Raw genomic sequence first — 17,778 nt, forward strand, 5'->3', positions numbered from 1 at the left:
TACTGTATACCCAAGTTAAACAGTATCCCATCACATTGATGTAGAAAGAGTGTGGTGTCAAAGGCACCTCTATAGGAAGCAATACATCTAACTAGTAAAGTGTAAAAACAAGCATTAGATGTTTTTGTGTTTGACCAGCCACACCCAATACAATATTCAATGTGTAAATTACCAGTTAGGATTCATTTTCATTAAAGAAGTTTAATAAATAAAATTTCTACATGCATAAAAGGATGAGGATGGAGTATTGGCGTATTATAGTATTATTGTGTCCACCCAAATCGTTTTTAAAGCCAAACGTGGGGGTCAGGGTATTAACTTATGACCTACCCTATTTTTCTCACTGACTGCACCATTGCTCCATTTTATCGGAGGCACCTTAATGTGCATAATTCCATTAACCAACACTGACAGATGCCAGAAGCCTGGTCAATATGGTAACTAAAAATTCCTGGCTGGATTCTAAAGTCCCGTTTCCCAACTAGCTACTTCAGATGTCAACTAACGTAGATTAATAACACTGAAGGATAGTGTACTTATTTAAGATACCACCTGTGTACTTGAGCATATCCTCTATTTTATTTCTTTAGTATTTCCTCTATCCCCTGGATCTACTTAACAATAAAGTAATATATGCACAGCGAAGGATGTTTTAGATCAACCTTTTCTACAGCAAAACAGCAAATAAATCATCTGCCTTGTTCAGAGGTAGAGTGGAGGGATGGTCTGGCAGCTAGTTGCCAGTACCTGAACTTTTTCCAACACCGATTGACATTGGACAAAGAAATATTTTGTTGCAGATGCAAGTTTGCAGTGAAACAACACATTGGACCCTCCTACACACAAATGGTTTCTTCCACAGAACAGGATACGTATAGAACATATCTGGGTTGGAGCACTATAAACAGTTGACGCTGCATTACAGGGATAGTCTCTCCCTGAGCCCACAGTGCCCCACACCTGCAACCACCAGGGACTAGCAGACACTAGACTGCAATAATAAATCTTACAAGAGTAAGAGGGAGGATGCTTTTCATTATTGTTTCCAGGTGATCAGTGTGAGGAGCGTTTAGGTGATGATGATAATATTAATTAATTAGCTGTATAAAAATATCTTACTTACTATATGTAGAAAGTAAATAAATATGCATATCATAACTATTATAAACATCTGACTAAAGCATGGGTACTACGGGTAAAACATGTTGTTAGGTAATGCTAGTATAATGTGTGGTGTATAATATAATATTTAAGGCAATTATATGCCGATTTTAGTTAATTAAGTTAGTAAGCTGTACAATGCATTAATGAAAATGCATTTACACACTGTTATTATGCATATCTATACCCCCAGTATTATGTGGTCAAATATGTTTGTTTACAAAAACGCTGGCGCCTACATCTTAGCTTTGTCAGTTTTCGGAGATTTTTAGCATGGCGGTTGTTTGGTTGGATAAGTTTTATTTTTCCTATTTATATTCAAACACACCCTCACCTACAACCTTCCTTTCACCACAGCTTTTTCAGGCAGATGCAATACACGCAGAAGAGGACACATTGAGCAAAGAAAATGGAGAACGACTAAAAACCTAAAATAAAGCTGAAAGCATATTGTGAGGAGATTAAGTGGCCTATTTAACAAGCTCCTAACGGAAGTTTTCGGTAGACCACATCATTTTTAAGTATTCCCTCAAAGATTTTCGGAACTTGTGCCCAATGGCTAATGCCATCTGAAGATGGCGTTAGCTATTGAAGCCTATGGAGAGAGCAGTGGAGGGATCTTCGGGTCCCTCACGGATTCTTACCTGCTCTCCTTCTCTGGTTACTATCGTAAAGGTGGCCACTTGCGATAGTGATCATAGAAGAGATAGGAGGTAGGTGTTCGCTGGCAGAACACATTTAATAAATGCTCACAATTTTTCATTCCTTATCATTGTGATAAGGAATGAAAATGATTGTGTCACAATGCCCTAGTTAATAAAAATGCCCTTTAATTCCTCGATTAAAATAATACAGAAGATTTTAATATATGTGTTCATTTATTGTGGACCACAAGCATAAAGCATAGCATGCATCCGGTCAGTAAGGTTGTTTCAGTGTACAAATATAATCACCAGTATTGCATGTGCTGTGTACAATGGTAAGCTAAGTCAGGATTTGTGAGTGAATCAGCTCTATGAGCTGAAGGTTGGAAGTGTAAATCCTTTAAAGCATAATCTGTCTACTACTTGCTTGGCATTTCTGTAAACCGGTGCTCTCAACAGGTTGCAAATATTATTAGGACACCCATAAATTCCTATGTATATAGGCCTTAAACGCACAAAAACACTGCCTACTAGCATCAGTAGATTTAAAGACCAAGCAAACCAACCCTTTGATACTGCCAAGACTTTAATATGGATAAAGGACATGCAATGCTTTGTCATATTATCTTTCTACTACGTATAAACAACATTCTGATCAGTGTCTAAGCAATGGGATAAGTTGTTGGAGGTAGGGAAGCTGTTTAGTACTATTTAACAAAGTGCAGTATAAAATCATTCAATGCTGGTGCTCCTTCTCAGAGTTGGCTTACCCTTCTTATAAACACTTGTTATTGCATCACTATAATAATAACATTATAAATCTAACTCTGTATAGGCAGGAGCCTATACTGAAGTGACCTTTGCTCATAGTCACTTTAAAGAAACTGAGGAAACTACAGGAGAGGAGGGGCATAGTAGGGGAGGGGAGTAAAGATCAAAGAAGTTGATAAAGTGACAAGACTCCTGCACCCACTACTATACCCCAGTGTCCCCCAATGGCAGGAAAGAGAAAATAACATTATTAAACATGTCATGTATGAACAGCGTTAGAGCACTGTTTTCTGCCTAGTCATAACACTTCCTAACAGATCGGTGGATGACGCCTGATAAATGTTAGACCCAAGTCTCAACCACCCCCCCTCTTTCCTCCGTTGATACCCTTTGCCCCCGTTAACATTTCAAAATAGGATTGAGGAGTCAATACATGGAAACTATATTTTGCTAGATCAAATACATTTTTTTGTTTTTCTAAATCTTAGCTAACAATTACTGACCTTCTGAATATTGTGGGTCATGTTCCAATGTTGGATATACTGTCTTAATCTAAATAAAATAGGTGTAAAGTCATATAATACTGTTTAAGGAAGGTCTATTGGACTGTCAGCAAAATGCTGTACAGTGAGTTTTAATCCATGCTTCATATATGAAATAGTACATTTTCAGATTTTGTCTGTCGTGTAAGGAATACGCACGCTCAAGTGAGTCTAAGGAAATGGACAACTCGCTGTCCAAATACAATCAAGTTCCCAAATACTCTGAGTTGAATAATATTCTGCTAGGCGAATAAACTAGCAGTCAACGACTTATGACAGAACAGAGGTGCAGGTTATAACACCCTGTCTTAACCTAGATATGTTCATGCACTCAGATCCTCATTCAACATTACACATTTTTAGAACCATGCAACTTATTATAAATTAAAAACAGTAGGAGGTATCATAACAAAATATATTGTTTTAGCCACAGATCACAGTACATTTTTTTCTCTGGAGTAAAATTAGGAGTCTTAATATTTTTTATTTCCAGCCAAAGAGGAGTAGTAGTATATCCGTAATTCAACATATTTTTAACTGGACTTTCAAAATTCAACATAAATCAGTGCAACGCCATAACAACAAATACATATTTTATATTTTAAAATAAAGTACATTTAACTAGAAGTAGAAATCCCTAACAAAAAAGCAATTCTAGAAAAATCATCTTCCAGCAGCAATTTACAGTAAAGTGCAACATGAATCTATATTGCGATCTACAACATAGATGCCTAATGGCATTTGCTCAACATGCCACAGACCTTCTAAACCAAAAATAGATATTTTTGCAGAATACAGAAGGTCTTACCTAGCTAAAACACTTGACTTGAGTGAGTGTGGTGTTGGACCCTTTAACGCTAATCTAGCTCCTTATTTAAGATTGGTAATTCAGCAGCAAGCAGTGCTGTGGTTCTTTTAAGGGGAGGGGTCTCCACCACCATCCTTAGCAATGCAGTGGATCCTGCGCTGTGAGCTTCTACAGCAGCGATAGGCAATTTGAATTCAAGGGCTTTCTGTGTGCCCTTATAACCATCAAAGGGGCCACACCTTATCCTTAAACTTTGTAGTAAAAAAAAAAAAGCACGTAAACCACATCACTCATACCAAAATGCCCCCACATGCCCCTCAAATATCCCACTTACTCCAAAATTTACCTGCGTGCTCCCAGATCCCCTACTTTCCAGAAAATGCCCCACATGCCATTCAGACCTCCTGCTTAGCTTCCCACTCAGCACGGATCCTGCAGAGCAAGGAGAGAAACCATGTGGTGCGGACTGCACTGCTCTCCTTCCTCCTCTGATTACATGTGCCAAGTAACCTCATGCATTGCATGGAGGTGGTCCGGTGATTTGGAAGCTGGCTGCTCCCATCAGATTCAGTATTATTATCTGCAGTGAAGTCAGTGTGGCCCACTGGTTAAGGATCACCAAGCCGGCTGTTGCACAGGTTTTTTTCTGTCAGGTGATCAGTCTCATGTGTACAAAGAAATAATGCACATTTTTGCTCGCAACCCTTAGAGGTGTGAGCAAAACTGAGCATTATTTTTTACCGTAGTAACGGTAAAAATGCTGAGCCGCCAGAATCCCCATCACTGCCTGAAATTATCAACAGAATTTGGCAGACCTATAGTTGTGAACACATTACAAGCATTCTCAATGACCGTCCCAATAAATTTAGTGCGATTTGGGATCCTTGGCTCGCCTCCTGTGGGACAGAACAGCCAAGACCAGATCAGAATGGAGACTAATGTCCACAGCGTCAGAAGACGTTCAATATATGGTATGTACCTATAATACATTTAGATGCCAAGTCAGGTGTCCCTTCTCCCTCCCCCTCTTACCATACTAACATTTTTTCCTTCCCCTTCCCTTTTCCCTCCCTCCCCCTGCTCTTTCTTTTCTTTCCCTTTCTCGGTTTTTATTTTTATTGATAAAGTTCACATTGTTTTTCTACTTTGCAATGTACTTGTTGTTTGACTAATGTAACTTAACCTTTACACTGTTTTTGAAAAATTGAAAAATCTCCCTAATAAAATGTTTTAAAAAAGAAAAATAAAAAAAAAATGCTGAGCCGCAATGTTCCTCATAACATCGCGGCCAATTGAAATCCCCCCATAGACCAACCAAATTAAGAAGAAAGAGGAATACAGCACTATATGTGAACCAAATATGCACTATAAAAAATAGCATGAATAATAAAGTCTCTCACGAATCACCAGTACAAAAATAAACATTTTAATGTAGTCCAAAAACATATCAACCACATATAACTCTCTAGTAATGTGATATATTCACTGATCCCACTATTAAATGGTAAACTTGCAGCTGCAAGTTGGTTTCTATCGGAGGCAACAAGGTGGGTGCTTCTATTGGAGGATTATAGTACCTATCTGGCAGCTTGTCTGCTCATTTCTCCAGTTTACAGCTTAATAGTGGGAATAGCGGCTAATGATCACCATATTTGGGAAGCTAAATTTATGCTGACTATTTGTTCATATATTGCCTCATATTAATGAACTAAATGTTCTATATCACTATAAGGATCTGGACATTCTTCCAGGTTTGTAAGAAGTTTGTCAAGTATATGAAATTATATAAATATTCGCCTGCAGTAGATGCTATTGTTATTCATATTTTATCATTTCATTATATACCGCCTTTGTGCATTTTAAAGGAATCTATAACATATACAATGCAACAAACACTATGAAAGCTAAACCCATATTTACCAGCAGCTTGACTTTGTAGTGCAAGGGGAGTACTCTCGATGCTCTTGTACAGGGTAGCAAGAGCCACTATTTTCCTACGATGATTGCAGAGTTTGGTCATGTCCTCTTCAGCTTTCACATCTTCTGCGCTGCGCCGTTTCACCACTGCTCTTGGGTCAAAATTAAAAACCTGCAGAAACAGGTTTTTATTCAATATTGTGCAGTGAAAATGATTTACATTACATTTTTACAAGACAAAGTGAGCATAACACATGCTGTGAGAGGGGGTCACATCTGCTTCTTGAGTAGTTCGGCTATGCTATATCTGTACTTGTCTAACATAAATATTAAATGGTTGAATATTTAAATAAATTCTTGTTACAGGATCAAGTTTGCATAATGGTGCTCTTCTATGCCTCAATCTCTTAAGCTCCCCTGAACTCTCCAGTCAGTTTTATTTATATGGTATAAACCTTTTACAACACAATAGCTGAGTGTGTGGCATAAAAATATACGTGCAACATCACTCTCCACCGCTGTGCTAGGTACAGTTAAGCAAAGAGGATGTCTGAGGTTACTGTCCCTTTAAATCATGCTGCTCGTGGACAAGTAGTGGATGGTAAGAAAATTAAATAGACTTATTTTAAAATGCAGAAACTTGTTTTGTGTAGGCATCTTAAAGCACATAGTGGAATCCAGGCACTGGTGGAAAAATACCATTTTGGGTGCTGCACGTGTATATATAGATGTCCCCTCTCTACATCCTGCATTGATATTTTACTGCACTCTATACATGATCATTGACATTTTAAAAATCACCATAAACAGTTTCACAAAGACAAAATGCAGTTAAATCACACAAACCCCAATAAACTACTGTGCTTCTACCAACAGCCTGTACTCTCTCTATTACCTCCATGTCACCAATCTGCCAATTCCCCTCTATCTTTATTCATACTTAAAATCCCATGATCTTGTGCAATTGGCTGCAATGGAGCAGATAGGAATGAGTTGGACAGTTCTCTCTTTTCCCATCAAGTCATTGCAACAGTTTCCCCCTTCAGAACTTTTTTTCACAACCTACAATATTACATTTACAGCACTTCATGGTATCACAGAACAGCACAGGATAATATACATTATTATATTTAAACAAAAAACAATGGTGTGCACAGCATATGCTACTACAGAACAAATAAATGGTCATACATTCTCAGAGTATAATGAATGACCAGGGAGAAACCTTCCTACTCTTAAATTATTATTACTAGGTTACTGCTACATAACATATAAGTGTGTATATACATCGATCAACCACAACATTAAAACCACCTGCCAAATATTATGTAGGTCCCCCTCGTGCCACCAAAAACAGCTCTGACCTGTCGAGGCATGGACTCCATAAGATCTCTGAAGGAGTCCTGTGGTATTTGGCACCAAGATGTTAGCAGCAGATCCTTTCAGTCATGTAAGTTGTGAGGTGGGGCCTCCATGGCTTGGACTTGTTTATCCAGCACATCCCACAGATGCCGATCGGATTGAGATATGGGGAATGGATGCCAAACCAACACCTTGAACTTTTTGTCATGTTCCTCAGACCATTCCTGAACAATTTTTGCAGTGGGTCCGGGCGCATTATCCTGCTGAAAGCGGCCACTGCCATCAGGGAATACCACTGCCATGAAGGGGTAAACTTGGTCTGCAACAATGTTTAGGTAGGTGGTACATATCAAAGTAACATCCACATGAATGCCAGAACCCAAGGTTTATCAGCAGAACATTGCCTAGAACATCACACTGCCTCCGCCAGCTTGCCTTGTTCCCATAATGCATTCTGGTGGCATTTCTTCTCCAGGTAAACAACGCACACCTACTTGGACATCCACATCAGTGTTCTCCCTAGACCCTATTTTCTGGGTGCTCCACCCGCCTGCTTTTGCTTGCCATCCTGCTCTTGGAGCCCAACAGAGTCCTATTATAATAGAATAAACCATTGTGTCGCCTATTAGAACAGACACTATGTGAGCACTACAGCCATCATCGTGTGATAGACCGACCACCAGTCTGACCAGCCCTGGCAGGTGTGGACAATAACCTCCAAAATTTTTAATATTATTGCAAAGTATTACAAGTGCACACACACGGCTACTTCTTAATGTAACCCGGTTGGGGAGAACATTGTAGTTGATATAAAAGAAAACGTAATTCATCAGACCAGGCTACCTTTTTCCATTGCTCCATGGTTCAGTTCTGGCATTCACGTGCCCATTGTAGGCGCTGTCAGCGGTGGACAAAGGTCAGCATGGGCACTCCGACCGGTCCACAGCTACACAGCCCCATACTCAGCAATTTGCGTTGCACTGTGTGTTCTGACACCTTTCTATCAGAGAATCAACTTTTTCAGTAATCTGTGCTACAGCAACTCTTCTGTGTGATTGGACCAGATAGGCTATCCTTCGCTACTCACGCGTATTAATGAGTCTTGGGCGACCATGACCCTGTTGCCGGTTTACTGGTTGTCTTTCCGTGGACCACTTTTGCTATGTACTAACCACTGCATAGCGGGAACACCCCACAAGACCCGCTGTTTTGGAAATGCTCTGTCATCTATCTAGCCATCACAATTTGGCTCTTGTCAAAGTCGCACAGATCCTTACGCTTGCCCATTTTTCCCGCTTCCAACACATCAACTTCAAGAACGGAGTGTTCACTTGCTGCCTAATATATCCCACCCATTGACGAGTGCTATTGTAACGAGATAATCAATGTTATTCACTTCACTTGCCAGTGGTTTTAATGTTGTGGCATATCTGTGTACATCTTTTATTTGTAGGGCACCACAGATTCATAGTGCCTGACATAGTAGTACAAATAGGCCATACATAAAAACAATAGACATAACAGGTACATGGGTACAGAGTAGAATAATATATGTATGGATGCAATTAACACAACAAAATTGCATGACATACAGAAAAAATCGTGTGTCCCTCATCTTAGCATAAGATAAGGGACACACAAGTAAGACACAGACTGGACAGACATGAGACATAATGTAGAGGACCCTGCCCATGATAGCTTACATTCTAAAGGGAGGGAGTAGTGACAGACAATAGGGACAGTGTGGAGAGACATGGGAAGCAGTCAGTGTAATGAGTGTGGAGGTTGTATAGATGAATAGAGTAATAGAGTAATACAGATCAACAAATTGGACATACTGAGAAACAAAATGAGACAAGGCTAGCAAGCCAGCAGTGATCTTATCCATTCTAACAGGTCAGTAGGTAGTGTCCAGGTAGTGTACAAGCAGGTGCTTGAGATGTAACAGGACTCGGTGAAGAGTATTGCCCTCCTGTAGCAGTGATATCAGGTAGAATGTTCTTCATCTTTTTACCTTCTGTTTAACTCCAAATTAAGCTATATCAATCTTAATACACTTTAACAAAACATACTTTGAACTAAACATACTGGCTAAGTAACTAACACTGGCTTGCAGCCACTACACACTGATTATATCTGGGTAACAAAGACATGTGATCGATGACTTCAATCAACCCCCAATAACTTCCCACAGCAAAGGCTAGCAATAAAAGTCTTAAACAGTGAAAGAACAACATACCATGTATTAAGTAAAACAATATTAAAAGGGGTTGTCCATTTTTGGACATCAGCTTCCCCATGTAACAAATTGGGGGGGAGGGCGTTTCTCACCTTGTCAGTCAATTTTGGGCACAAAACCCCGCAAGTCTACTAGTTCTTAATCCAAAAGTTAGGGAGGTAAGATGGGTAGATGGGACCTGGGTTTGTGTACAGGTCAGATTTTTCTTTCCCTCCAGGAAGGCAACTGTCCTTTAAGATATCTGACACCTGTGAATATTGTTGTTCAGCTACAACTTTACATTAGATGCAATGCTAAGTTTTACAATTACAGGTGAATTTGTAGCCAAGTGATATTTAAAACATTTATATCAACTGAAGATTAGTTGGAAAAAAAAACAATGTTCTTCAAAAAGTAATTTAGTGAAATGAATGGCCCTTGCAATCCATGGAGCCTTTGAAGTTGGGGATTATTTTTCTTAAACATACAGCAAACAAGTTGTGGTGCCATCAAAATTATGGCATTTCACACGTACATTAAATAGACATCTGTGAAGACTCTGTAATATACATATATCTGGAACCTTAGAATCTCTGATGGGTAGTGCAGCTGGGAATAGTATGCACACTCACCTTGTAGATGTTAAGGGGACACTCCAGCCCACACTTACAGGTTCCATCAGTCACTAAGTAGGTCCGTAACTGATCCATAGAGGTAAGAATCGTACCACTTGGACTGCAACAAAGTCAGAAAAAGAAGTTACCAAGCCATGAATATGTGAATGTAGGATTGTATCGCTATTTGATTGTAACGCCCAACAGATGTTTGTCTTAGACATGTGAAAAGGAACTTGCACCCCCCTACAAATCTGTGTTTTTTACATAAAGAAACATAATTAGCAATCATCAATTACTTAACAAGTTCAAAAATTTGAGCAATCTCAACTTCGTATGACAAATTACACATAACAGATTTTACTTTGCAATTATTTATTCAGCAATAAGTCAACATGTGTGACAAAATGAATACATCCTTACTGCTTGCCGATCAATAAAAGTTAATTTGAGCCAGGTGCTGCTAATAAGTGCACTGCATGGAAGTGTATCCAGGAGAAAGGTAACCTGGGGTAAATGTATCAAGCTGAGAGTTTTCCGGCGGGTTTGAAAAGTAGAGATGTTGCCTATAGCAACCAATCAGATTCTAGCTGTCATTTTGCAGAATGTACTAAATAAAGGATAGCTAGATTCTGATTGGTTTTTCAAACCCACCGGAAAACTCTCAGCTTGATACATTTACCCCCTTGTCTCCCAAAAAACCCTCTAAGCATTGCAGTAAGGCTTAGACTTGCAAAGTCGTACATGAGCAAAACACAAGACTTCTGGAACAATGTCTGCTGGGCAGATGAGACGACAGTGGAGTTTTACAGCCTTGATGCACAACAAAACCCAAATACCATCGTATCACCACAAGAACCTCATACCAACCATTAAGTATTTTGGTGGAGGTGTGATGATTTGGGGCTATTTTGCAGCCACATTACCAGGATGTCTAGCATGTCGACCTTGAGCTAGAGTATTCTAGAGAAAAATGTCCATTTGTACAAGAACTGAAATCTGACAAAAAATGGGATCATGTAACAGGACGATGTTCCCAAACACACCTGCAAGTGTACAACTGAAATAAAAGAAGAATCAGGTCCAGCCCTCAATCCCATTGAAATGTTGTTATGTAACCTTAAGACAGTTGTGCATATGCAAATGCCCTCACGCATCAATGAAATGAAGCCGAACGGACATAATTCCTCAAATATGATGTAAGAGTCAGATACACTCATAAAAAAAAACATTAAAAGTCATTACTGATAAAGGTGTTTCTACAAGCTACTAAATCATGTGGATTAAAATCTGTTATGTGTCATGGGGGATTCGAGTTTTAGGACTTGGTGAGGTTTAGATGATTGTTAATTATACTGTGAATGCTGTTTCTTTCCCACATTACTATAGAAATACCAAATAAGTCAAGGTCGCTCAAAATAAAGAATATTGTATTGTAGTCCTATTTTACAGAGACGTTTTATTTGTTTTCATTCAAAGAACATGTATTAACATGAATTAATGTAAGTTTAGATAGGACACCTAAGCTGATATTACAGAGTCTTAGCACAGGACTTTCCAATCCAATCCTTGGCAATGCACTGAGCTGTCTTTGAAACCGTCAATGGCAGCCAAGGTCCCGTACTACGGATGGGGAGAAGGACAGCAGCCATTCTATAGTACAGAAAACTGACGTTACATCCAATTTTAGGAATTGGTAAACACTGTTTAGATTTCTAAAGTACAACGCTAATAAGAAACTACACCACATTACACATTTAAAAATAATGAGTATTCAATGATGTAACATTGGATATCTTGAGTTTTGACCGATACTTAATAGTTTAAAGGAACTCACCTGACGTACACTACAGTGCCCGGCTCAACCCGCCTCTGCCAGCCAATTGGCACTTGGACCGCTGGCACCCCTCCATAATTATCTCCTCCTCCACTTTCACTGCCGCCATTCATTTTGTTCTCTCTTCTCTCTTGTACCTACAAGGAAAAGATATCATGTAAGAAGGACATGCTGGGGGCGTTAACAGGAGGAGGACTGCCAAGACACTCATCTAAGTATAGATACAATATTACATATTCCTTGGTTGACAAACAATAATAATCACTAGGACTGACCTGACAAATATTCCCCATTTTCATTGATTGGAGGCATAAAACGTTAGTGAAAGAGGGAATGCTACTAAAATGTTCAACTACTATGGGCACAAGCATTCAGAATAATTAAATGTATGCACAACTCTGTTGTAGTTGTGCACTTTAACCAAAGCAGATTTTTTCTCTACTGGTGTTAGTCATGTTTGCCCAATGTTGCCCAGGAGTTTGTATGTTCTCCCGTGTTTGCGTGGGTTTCCTCCGGGTGCTCCGGTTTCCTCCCACATTCCAAAAACATATTGCTAGGTTAATTGGCTGCTATCAAATGGACCCTAGTCTGTGTATCTGTGTGTTAGGGAATTTTGCCTGTAAGCCCCAAAGGGGCAGGGACTGATGCGAGTGAGTTCTCTGCGGAATTAGTGGCGCTATATAAATAAATGATGATGAATGTTAGCACTACGCAAGTACCGCTCTCATACCCATAGCTGTTGGAGCATTTAGGTGTCATCACAGCATGAAAGCATGCACTTGGATATAGTTCTACCTGCTCATTGCGGCACAGTACGGGCGTTAGGTCTGCTTGCGATCCTCACGGCCCAGCATGGCGCAGTCACAGTATGTAGTGTTCCCGTGGTGGGAAGAGGCAGGGTTGGGCGTTTATCACTTGCTCCTTAAGTATTCCTTTGGAGCCGCAAGATAACTGTGCACTGAGGTTGCTAGGGGTCCATCTTGTCTGCAAAAATAGGAAACAGATCAACATTATTGTAAGAAGAATTAAACAGTACACTTTGAGGCGCCGTATGGCACTTGCCAAGAAATTGTTATAAAGCACTATAGGTACAACAGACATGCCAAAACAGTGCTCACAGTATCAGCTTTCCCATCATGTCAATTGAGCCAATCATTTTCCATTGGAGCCAGTACTGAACAGTTATTCATTGGAGTGCGTTATATTTTACTTAAATAATACTCACCCTCTAATGCTGTGTTTGTCCCACGGTTACAGTTCAATACCCATTTAAAACCGAGACGTATCTATGGCTTTATAAGCATTACAGACAGCTATGCAAACGACAGTCTCAATATCATAATTATTGCCTGCTTCCTGATACAGCCAGACATAAAACTAGAGATGATAACCTCCCCCAAGCGGATTACTGACAGGTCTCCATTAAATTCACCTGCAGGACAATCTGGACAGCAGACTGTTCTACAGACTCAAACAAGGAACCCAAGTCTGTCTCTGATGCCATATTGGTTTTGGCTTTGATAGGGGAGTAAGGTGTTTATGTCAGCAGTGTAGTGTGCCTGAACAGATAGACAGGCAGCGCTGGGAGTGGAGGTGGAAGAAAAGATCATCCTCTACACTCTCTCCCTCCAACCAGAGGAAATAACCAGGACAAAGAGCCTGCCAGCCAGTAAATTGACATTTATTACCCTCAGGAAGAATAGCAGTCATTCCCATAAGACAGAAAAAGCATCTAGAGGAGGAGTCATGAAGGAGGGGGGTCAGCCTGTTTTAACCCTTCAGAACCTAAATTAATTTATTGTCTTACATAGTGCACTGACAGCGCACGGTCTAGATCTTAGCTTATGTTAAGGTTTGCAAAGCTTCGGCACCGCCAATTCACCTCCACCATATATATTGTAAAATTACATTTCAAATGGATTTGCTACATCATTTACTGGCTCTACATTATGTTACCTGGAATAGTTCCGAATATCTTGACAGAAGAAATTAGCAGCTACATTTCTTAGATGGCATTTGTGAACTTAAAATGCGAATGAAATTATTCTTGAGTATGGTATGCAGTAAAACACTACATCTATAAAGCAGGTTGCGGAGAAAATGTTAACGTCTTGCGCCCTTGCATAAAAAGGGTGTGGGGCTTATCCAAAAAGGGGCACAGATTATCAATGTGATCGTGACATTTCTGAAAGATGAGTAGCAATTGTGATTTTAAAAATAAATTAACTGTGATAGAAAAAGCACAAGCTGCTACTTTATTCAGTGCAGCTATTTTATAAATGTTGGACATTTGTGTCTATTAATTTACTGTTGTTTTTTTGCACAGGTTTCTTGTGTTACCATTTTATAATTGTCTCCCATTGTAATATCAACCATCATTAAAGAACAAGCATCATTTGTTTTTAATGATTAACACATCCCCATAGAAATAATGATATCTCACCTTTGGAGCTATCACAAAGAAATCTGAAGGGACTAAGGTGGTTTAGATGATGCTCACTTAGCATTTTTCTTCCAAATTCCTTATCTAATACAATACAGTTATTTTAACAATCTGAAAGACTCATTGAATCAGTTTGATGTACATTTACTGAGAGCACTTGTTGAGAATCCCTGGATGACAGATAGGTGAAAATCAAGTAGGCGGAAGCAGGACTTTCATAAAACACCCATAAGCAAAATAGGAGGTGTCAGATCACAGCTTTTGAAAGGCAGGAGGGCAAAGAGCTTTGAGCATTTTGTAGAGGATTGGGTGGGAGATTAAAACCTGCCAAGACTAGAATGGGGAGTGAAAGTAGCACTTTACAGGAGCTACAGCTATCCAATCAGATGTCACATTCACTCTACACCTCTCATTCTAGCCATATTAATCTGTAGGACAGCTTCAGACCAAAATAATTCAAAGTTCTCTGTCGTCAAATACCACAGTCATGCTATTTTGTTCTTATCGGGTAATGATGGTGTTCCAACTGAGGTACACAAAATGCTACATGGGGTGGGCAACCCTAACAATGACGGCTGTTAACTCAAGTTGGCATACCTTTTAAGATTTCACATAAAAATACAAAACAACCAAAACTTGTGCGATAGTAAAAAACGTAGACGCTCCACGCCTGCCGCTTTAATACTATGGATGCCTGTGAGCGGCCTGTCAGGTAGTTTAAAGTGCAGTCACATGACCGCACTACAGCTGAAAAGGCTGCAGGTGCCCAGCTCCTGGGGAGAATCATGATTAGCTGCCTACACCCATGTTCTGGACTAGAGTGCCTTTTTTCTTGCATTTCAGATTTCTTGATCCATTTCTGGACCCTGACCATTCCGCAGACAGCCGTCTGCCCCGACCTCTGTCTGGATTTTTTTGACTCTGGACCTTCACCTGTCTATGTCCTTATTATTTTCTCATGCCTTCAGATTACATTTCATCTCATAACTTTTGGCCAGCTGTCATTTACGTTATTTAATAGTGTCTACCATGTTTTGTGTCTGCATCGTCGAATAAGCCTCTACATCTACTTTTTGCACCTGCCACAGACAATTTTTGATACATTTCGAACAATGTAGCAACACTTTTAATAGACAAGACAATCCAAATGTCCCTTCCCTTTAATGATTAAAGGGTAGCCCCACAACTAATCAAAAATTCAAGGGAGGCTTCTGAACACTGCAGGAATTGTTGAAATTGACAATAATCAAAGTGAAGCGAACCGTCAAAAAGTTGTGTAAAGGTCCATTTGGCCCAAATTATTTTTCATTCAATCAGCATCATTGCACATTAATTTGCTTTGACACCGCCCTCTTAACGTCTAGGAAATAAAAAAAAAAAAAACTCCCTTTGTAGGAGGCCATATACATGCAGAAACATCGGGGTAAGCATGTCATAAAACTTACAACTTCATGGAACAATATGTTTAAAGCTAGGCACACATGCTAGAATGTCATTTTTGGTCCAATAGCTGATTTGTAGCCGATTTGGAGAACCAAAGGGATAATTAAGCAGATCTCAGCATTTCACAGCTCTCAAAAGACTGTAAAGCAAAGGCCAGATGACATCTCAAATATGTTTATATTTTAATAATTGGCCAAACAGACTTTCAAGACTGTGAAAAATCTAAGATTTATTTTGAGCAGAATGAGTGCTTGTGGTCATTTGACACCTAACATCACATCACCCAACATAACAAAAATTGTCCTTTCCATTGCATTGCGTGGACTAGTGTACTGCCCATTTCTTATAGAGGATGGTGACAAGTTACAGGACATCAGGAAAACGCATATTTCAGTCTCACATTATCATAAGTAATTGTAATTTATTTGATTTTTTATTTTTTGTTTTTAATATAACCATAAAAACTCAAATCCAAAGATTTCCTAAGCATCTACATACTTTTTTTGCATTTGTGAATTTCTGTGCAGTCAAAAATTTAATTATCAGGATTACAAATTGCACAGATTGCAATCTAAAAAGGCATACAATGTATTCCTCACATATCACCACTCCAAATTAAGCACATAATCTACTCCAGATGACACAAATCTCTCAATTGGGATTAAATCTCCCAGAGGCTGACATTTATTTTAATCCCCAGAAAACGTGTAACAAAATGAAAGTAAAAGCAGTTTGGCTGTGCCATTGACATGAGTTTTAAAAAGTCATTTACATGAATGTGAAAATGTTCTGATCAAGAAAAAGAGAGATGTATGAACTTGAATTAATCCATGGACCATTATCATCCTCTATAAACAGACATATTGGTGGTGAAGGGTGGGGGGGCACCAGGTTAGCAGAACTATACTTCGAATCCACCCAAAACAAAATTTTAAGTTTTGGAAGGAATTACCTTTTAAGTTCTACATGGTGCCAAAGAGGTTAATACCATCTCTTTTTTTCTTGCTTGTAAAACACCCAGCACCGGATTCAAATCTCAGAACCACCAGGTACTTGAAGTGGGATCTGCTTCATTCTAAACTGTACAAATCTCTGAAAACAACAAAGTTGTATATATGAACTTCATATACCAGTACACCGGGCCGGCACTCCCCCCGTAACCAGGCTGCTATTCCGATCTCTGCTCTGTTTAGAGCGGGGAAGGAGGCAAGGGGGGGTAGCCCACATCAGAAAAACTGCCACACTTACTGAGCTTACTTTGTTTTGCCAGCCCTGCCACTACATTTGATACCACAATGTTCCTGACAGAAGCCCTTATTACCACTGCTGAGGAACCATGGTCCTTCCGCTATCAAACTCTAAGAACTTTATTAGTGAAAAATCTGAAGAGGCGCACTGCACAAAGTGTAAATGTCACATCAAAGTCCAGCCTCCTACCTGTTTAAAGCCACCACTTGCAATAAATTACTATTGTGTTTCTACTTAAACTAACCATGGGGGTGAGGGGACACGGATCTTCCTTTATTACAAATAGCACTTGTAATAGCAAGTGCTACTTTCTGTGCTACTAGTAGCACAGCATGTGTGGGTTTTTTTTAGATTGCTGGGATTTTTTTTATCATAGGTTTAAATGCACTTTTTCCAGATGCATCCCATTAAAAATATAGGATGAATGAGACAGACTATCTCTGGTAGCTCAGAACTGGTTCTAAATCCTGCTGTAGAGTGGAAATAGCTGTGCATCCTAAGAAACACTCCTAAAAAGGTGGCTTGAGCAGTTGTTTGCTTATTATTTAAGGACCTCAGTTTGTGGTTTCCTATGTACCACCATTCCTCTCACCATATTATGGTACTGCTCACGACCTGCCCTCAAACCTCCATCACTGTCAATAACCCCATAATTTCCTCAGTCTCCCAAACCCGCTGCCTTGGTGTCACACTTGACTCTGCCCTTTCCTTTATTCCTCACATCCAGACTCTCGCCCAGTTCTGTCAACTCCACCTTAAAAACATTGCCA

The 17,778-nt window shown here is 39.5% G+C and overlaps 1 protein-coding gene across 1 annotated transcript in view; it reads right to left on the bottom strand.

Moving 5' to 3' along the window:
• The window catches only part of MBD6 (methyl-CpG binding domain protein 6), a 50,058-nt gene that overhangs the window by 19,500 nt on the left and 12,780 nt on the right, over window positions 1-17,778 (bottom strand). Inside the window, exons 2-5 of the mRNA XM_075199369.1 lie at window positions 12,670-12,858; window positions 11,875-12,011; window positions 10,056-10,158; window positions 5,847-6,015 (exon numbers count right to left, since the gene is read on the bottom strand). Of these exons, the coding sequence (XP_075055470.1) occupies window positions 5,847-6,015; window positions 10,056-10,158; window positions 11,875-11,987 (385 nt within the window). The 5' untranslated portion in view covers window positions 11,988-12,011; window positions 12,670-12,858. The remainder of the gene's footprint in view (window positions 1-5,846; window positions 6,016-10,055; window positions 10,159-11,874; window positions 12,012-12,669; window positions 12,859-17,778) is intronic.

This window comes from Mixophyes fleayi, chromosome 2 (genome assembly GCF_038048845.1).
Source record: "Mixophyes fleayi isolate aMixFle1 chromosome 2, aMixFle1.hap1, whole genome shotgun sequence".
NCBI lineage: Eukaryota > Metazoa > Chordata > Amphibia > Anura > Limnodynastidae > Mixophyes > Mixophyes fleayi.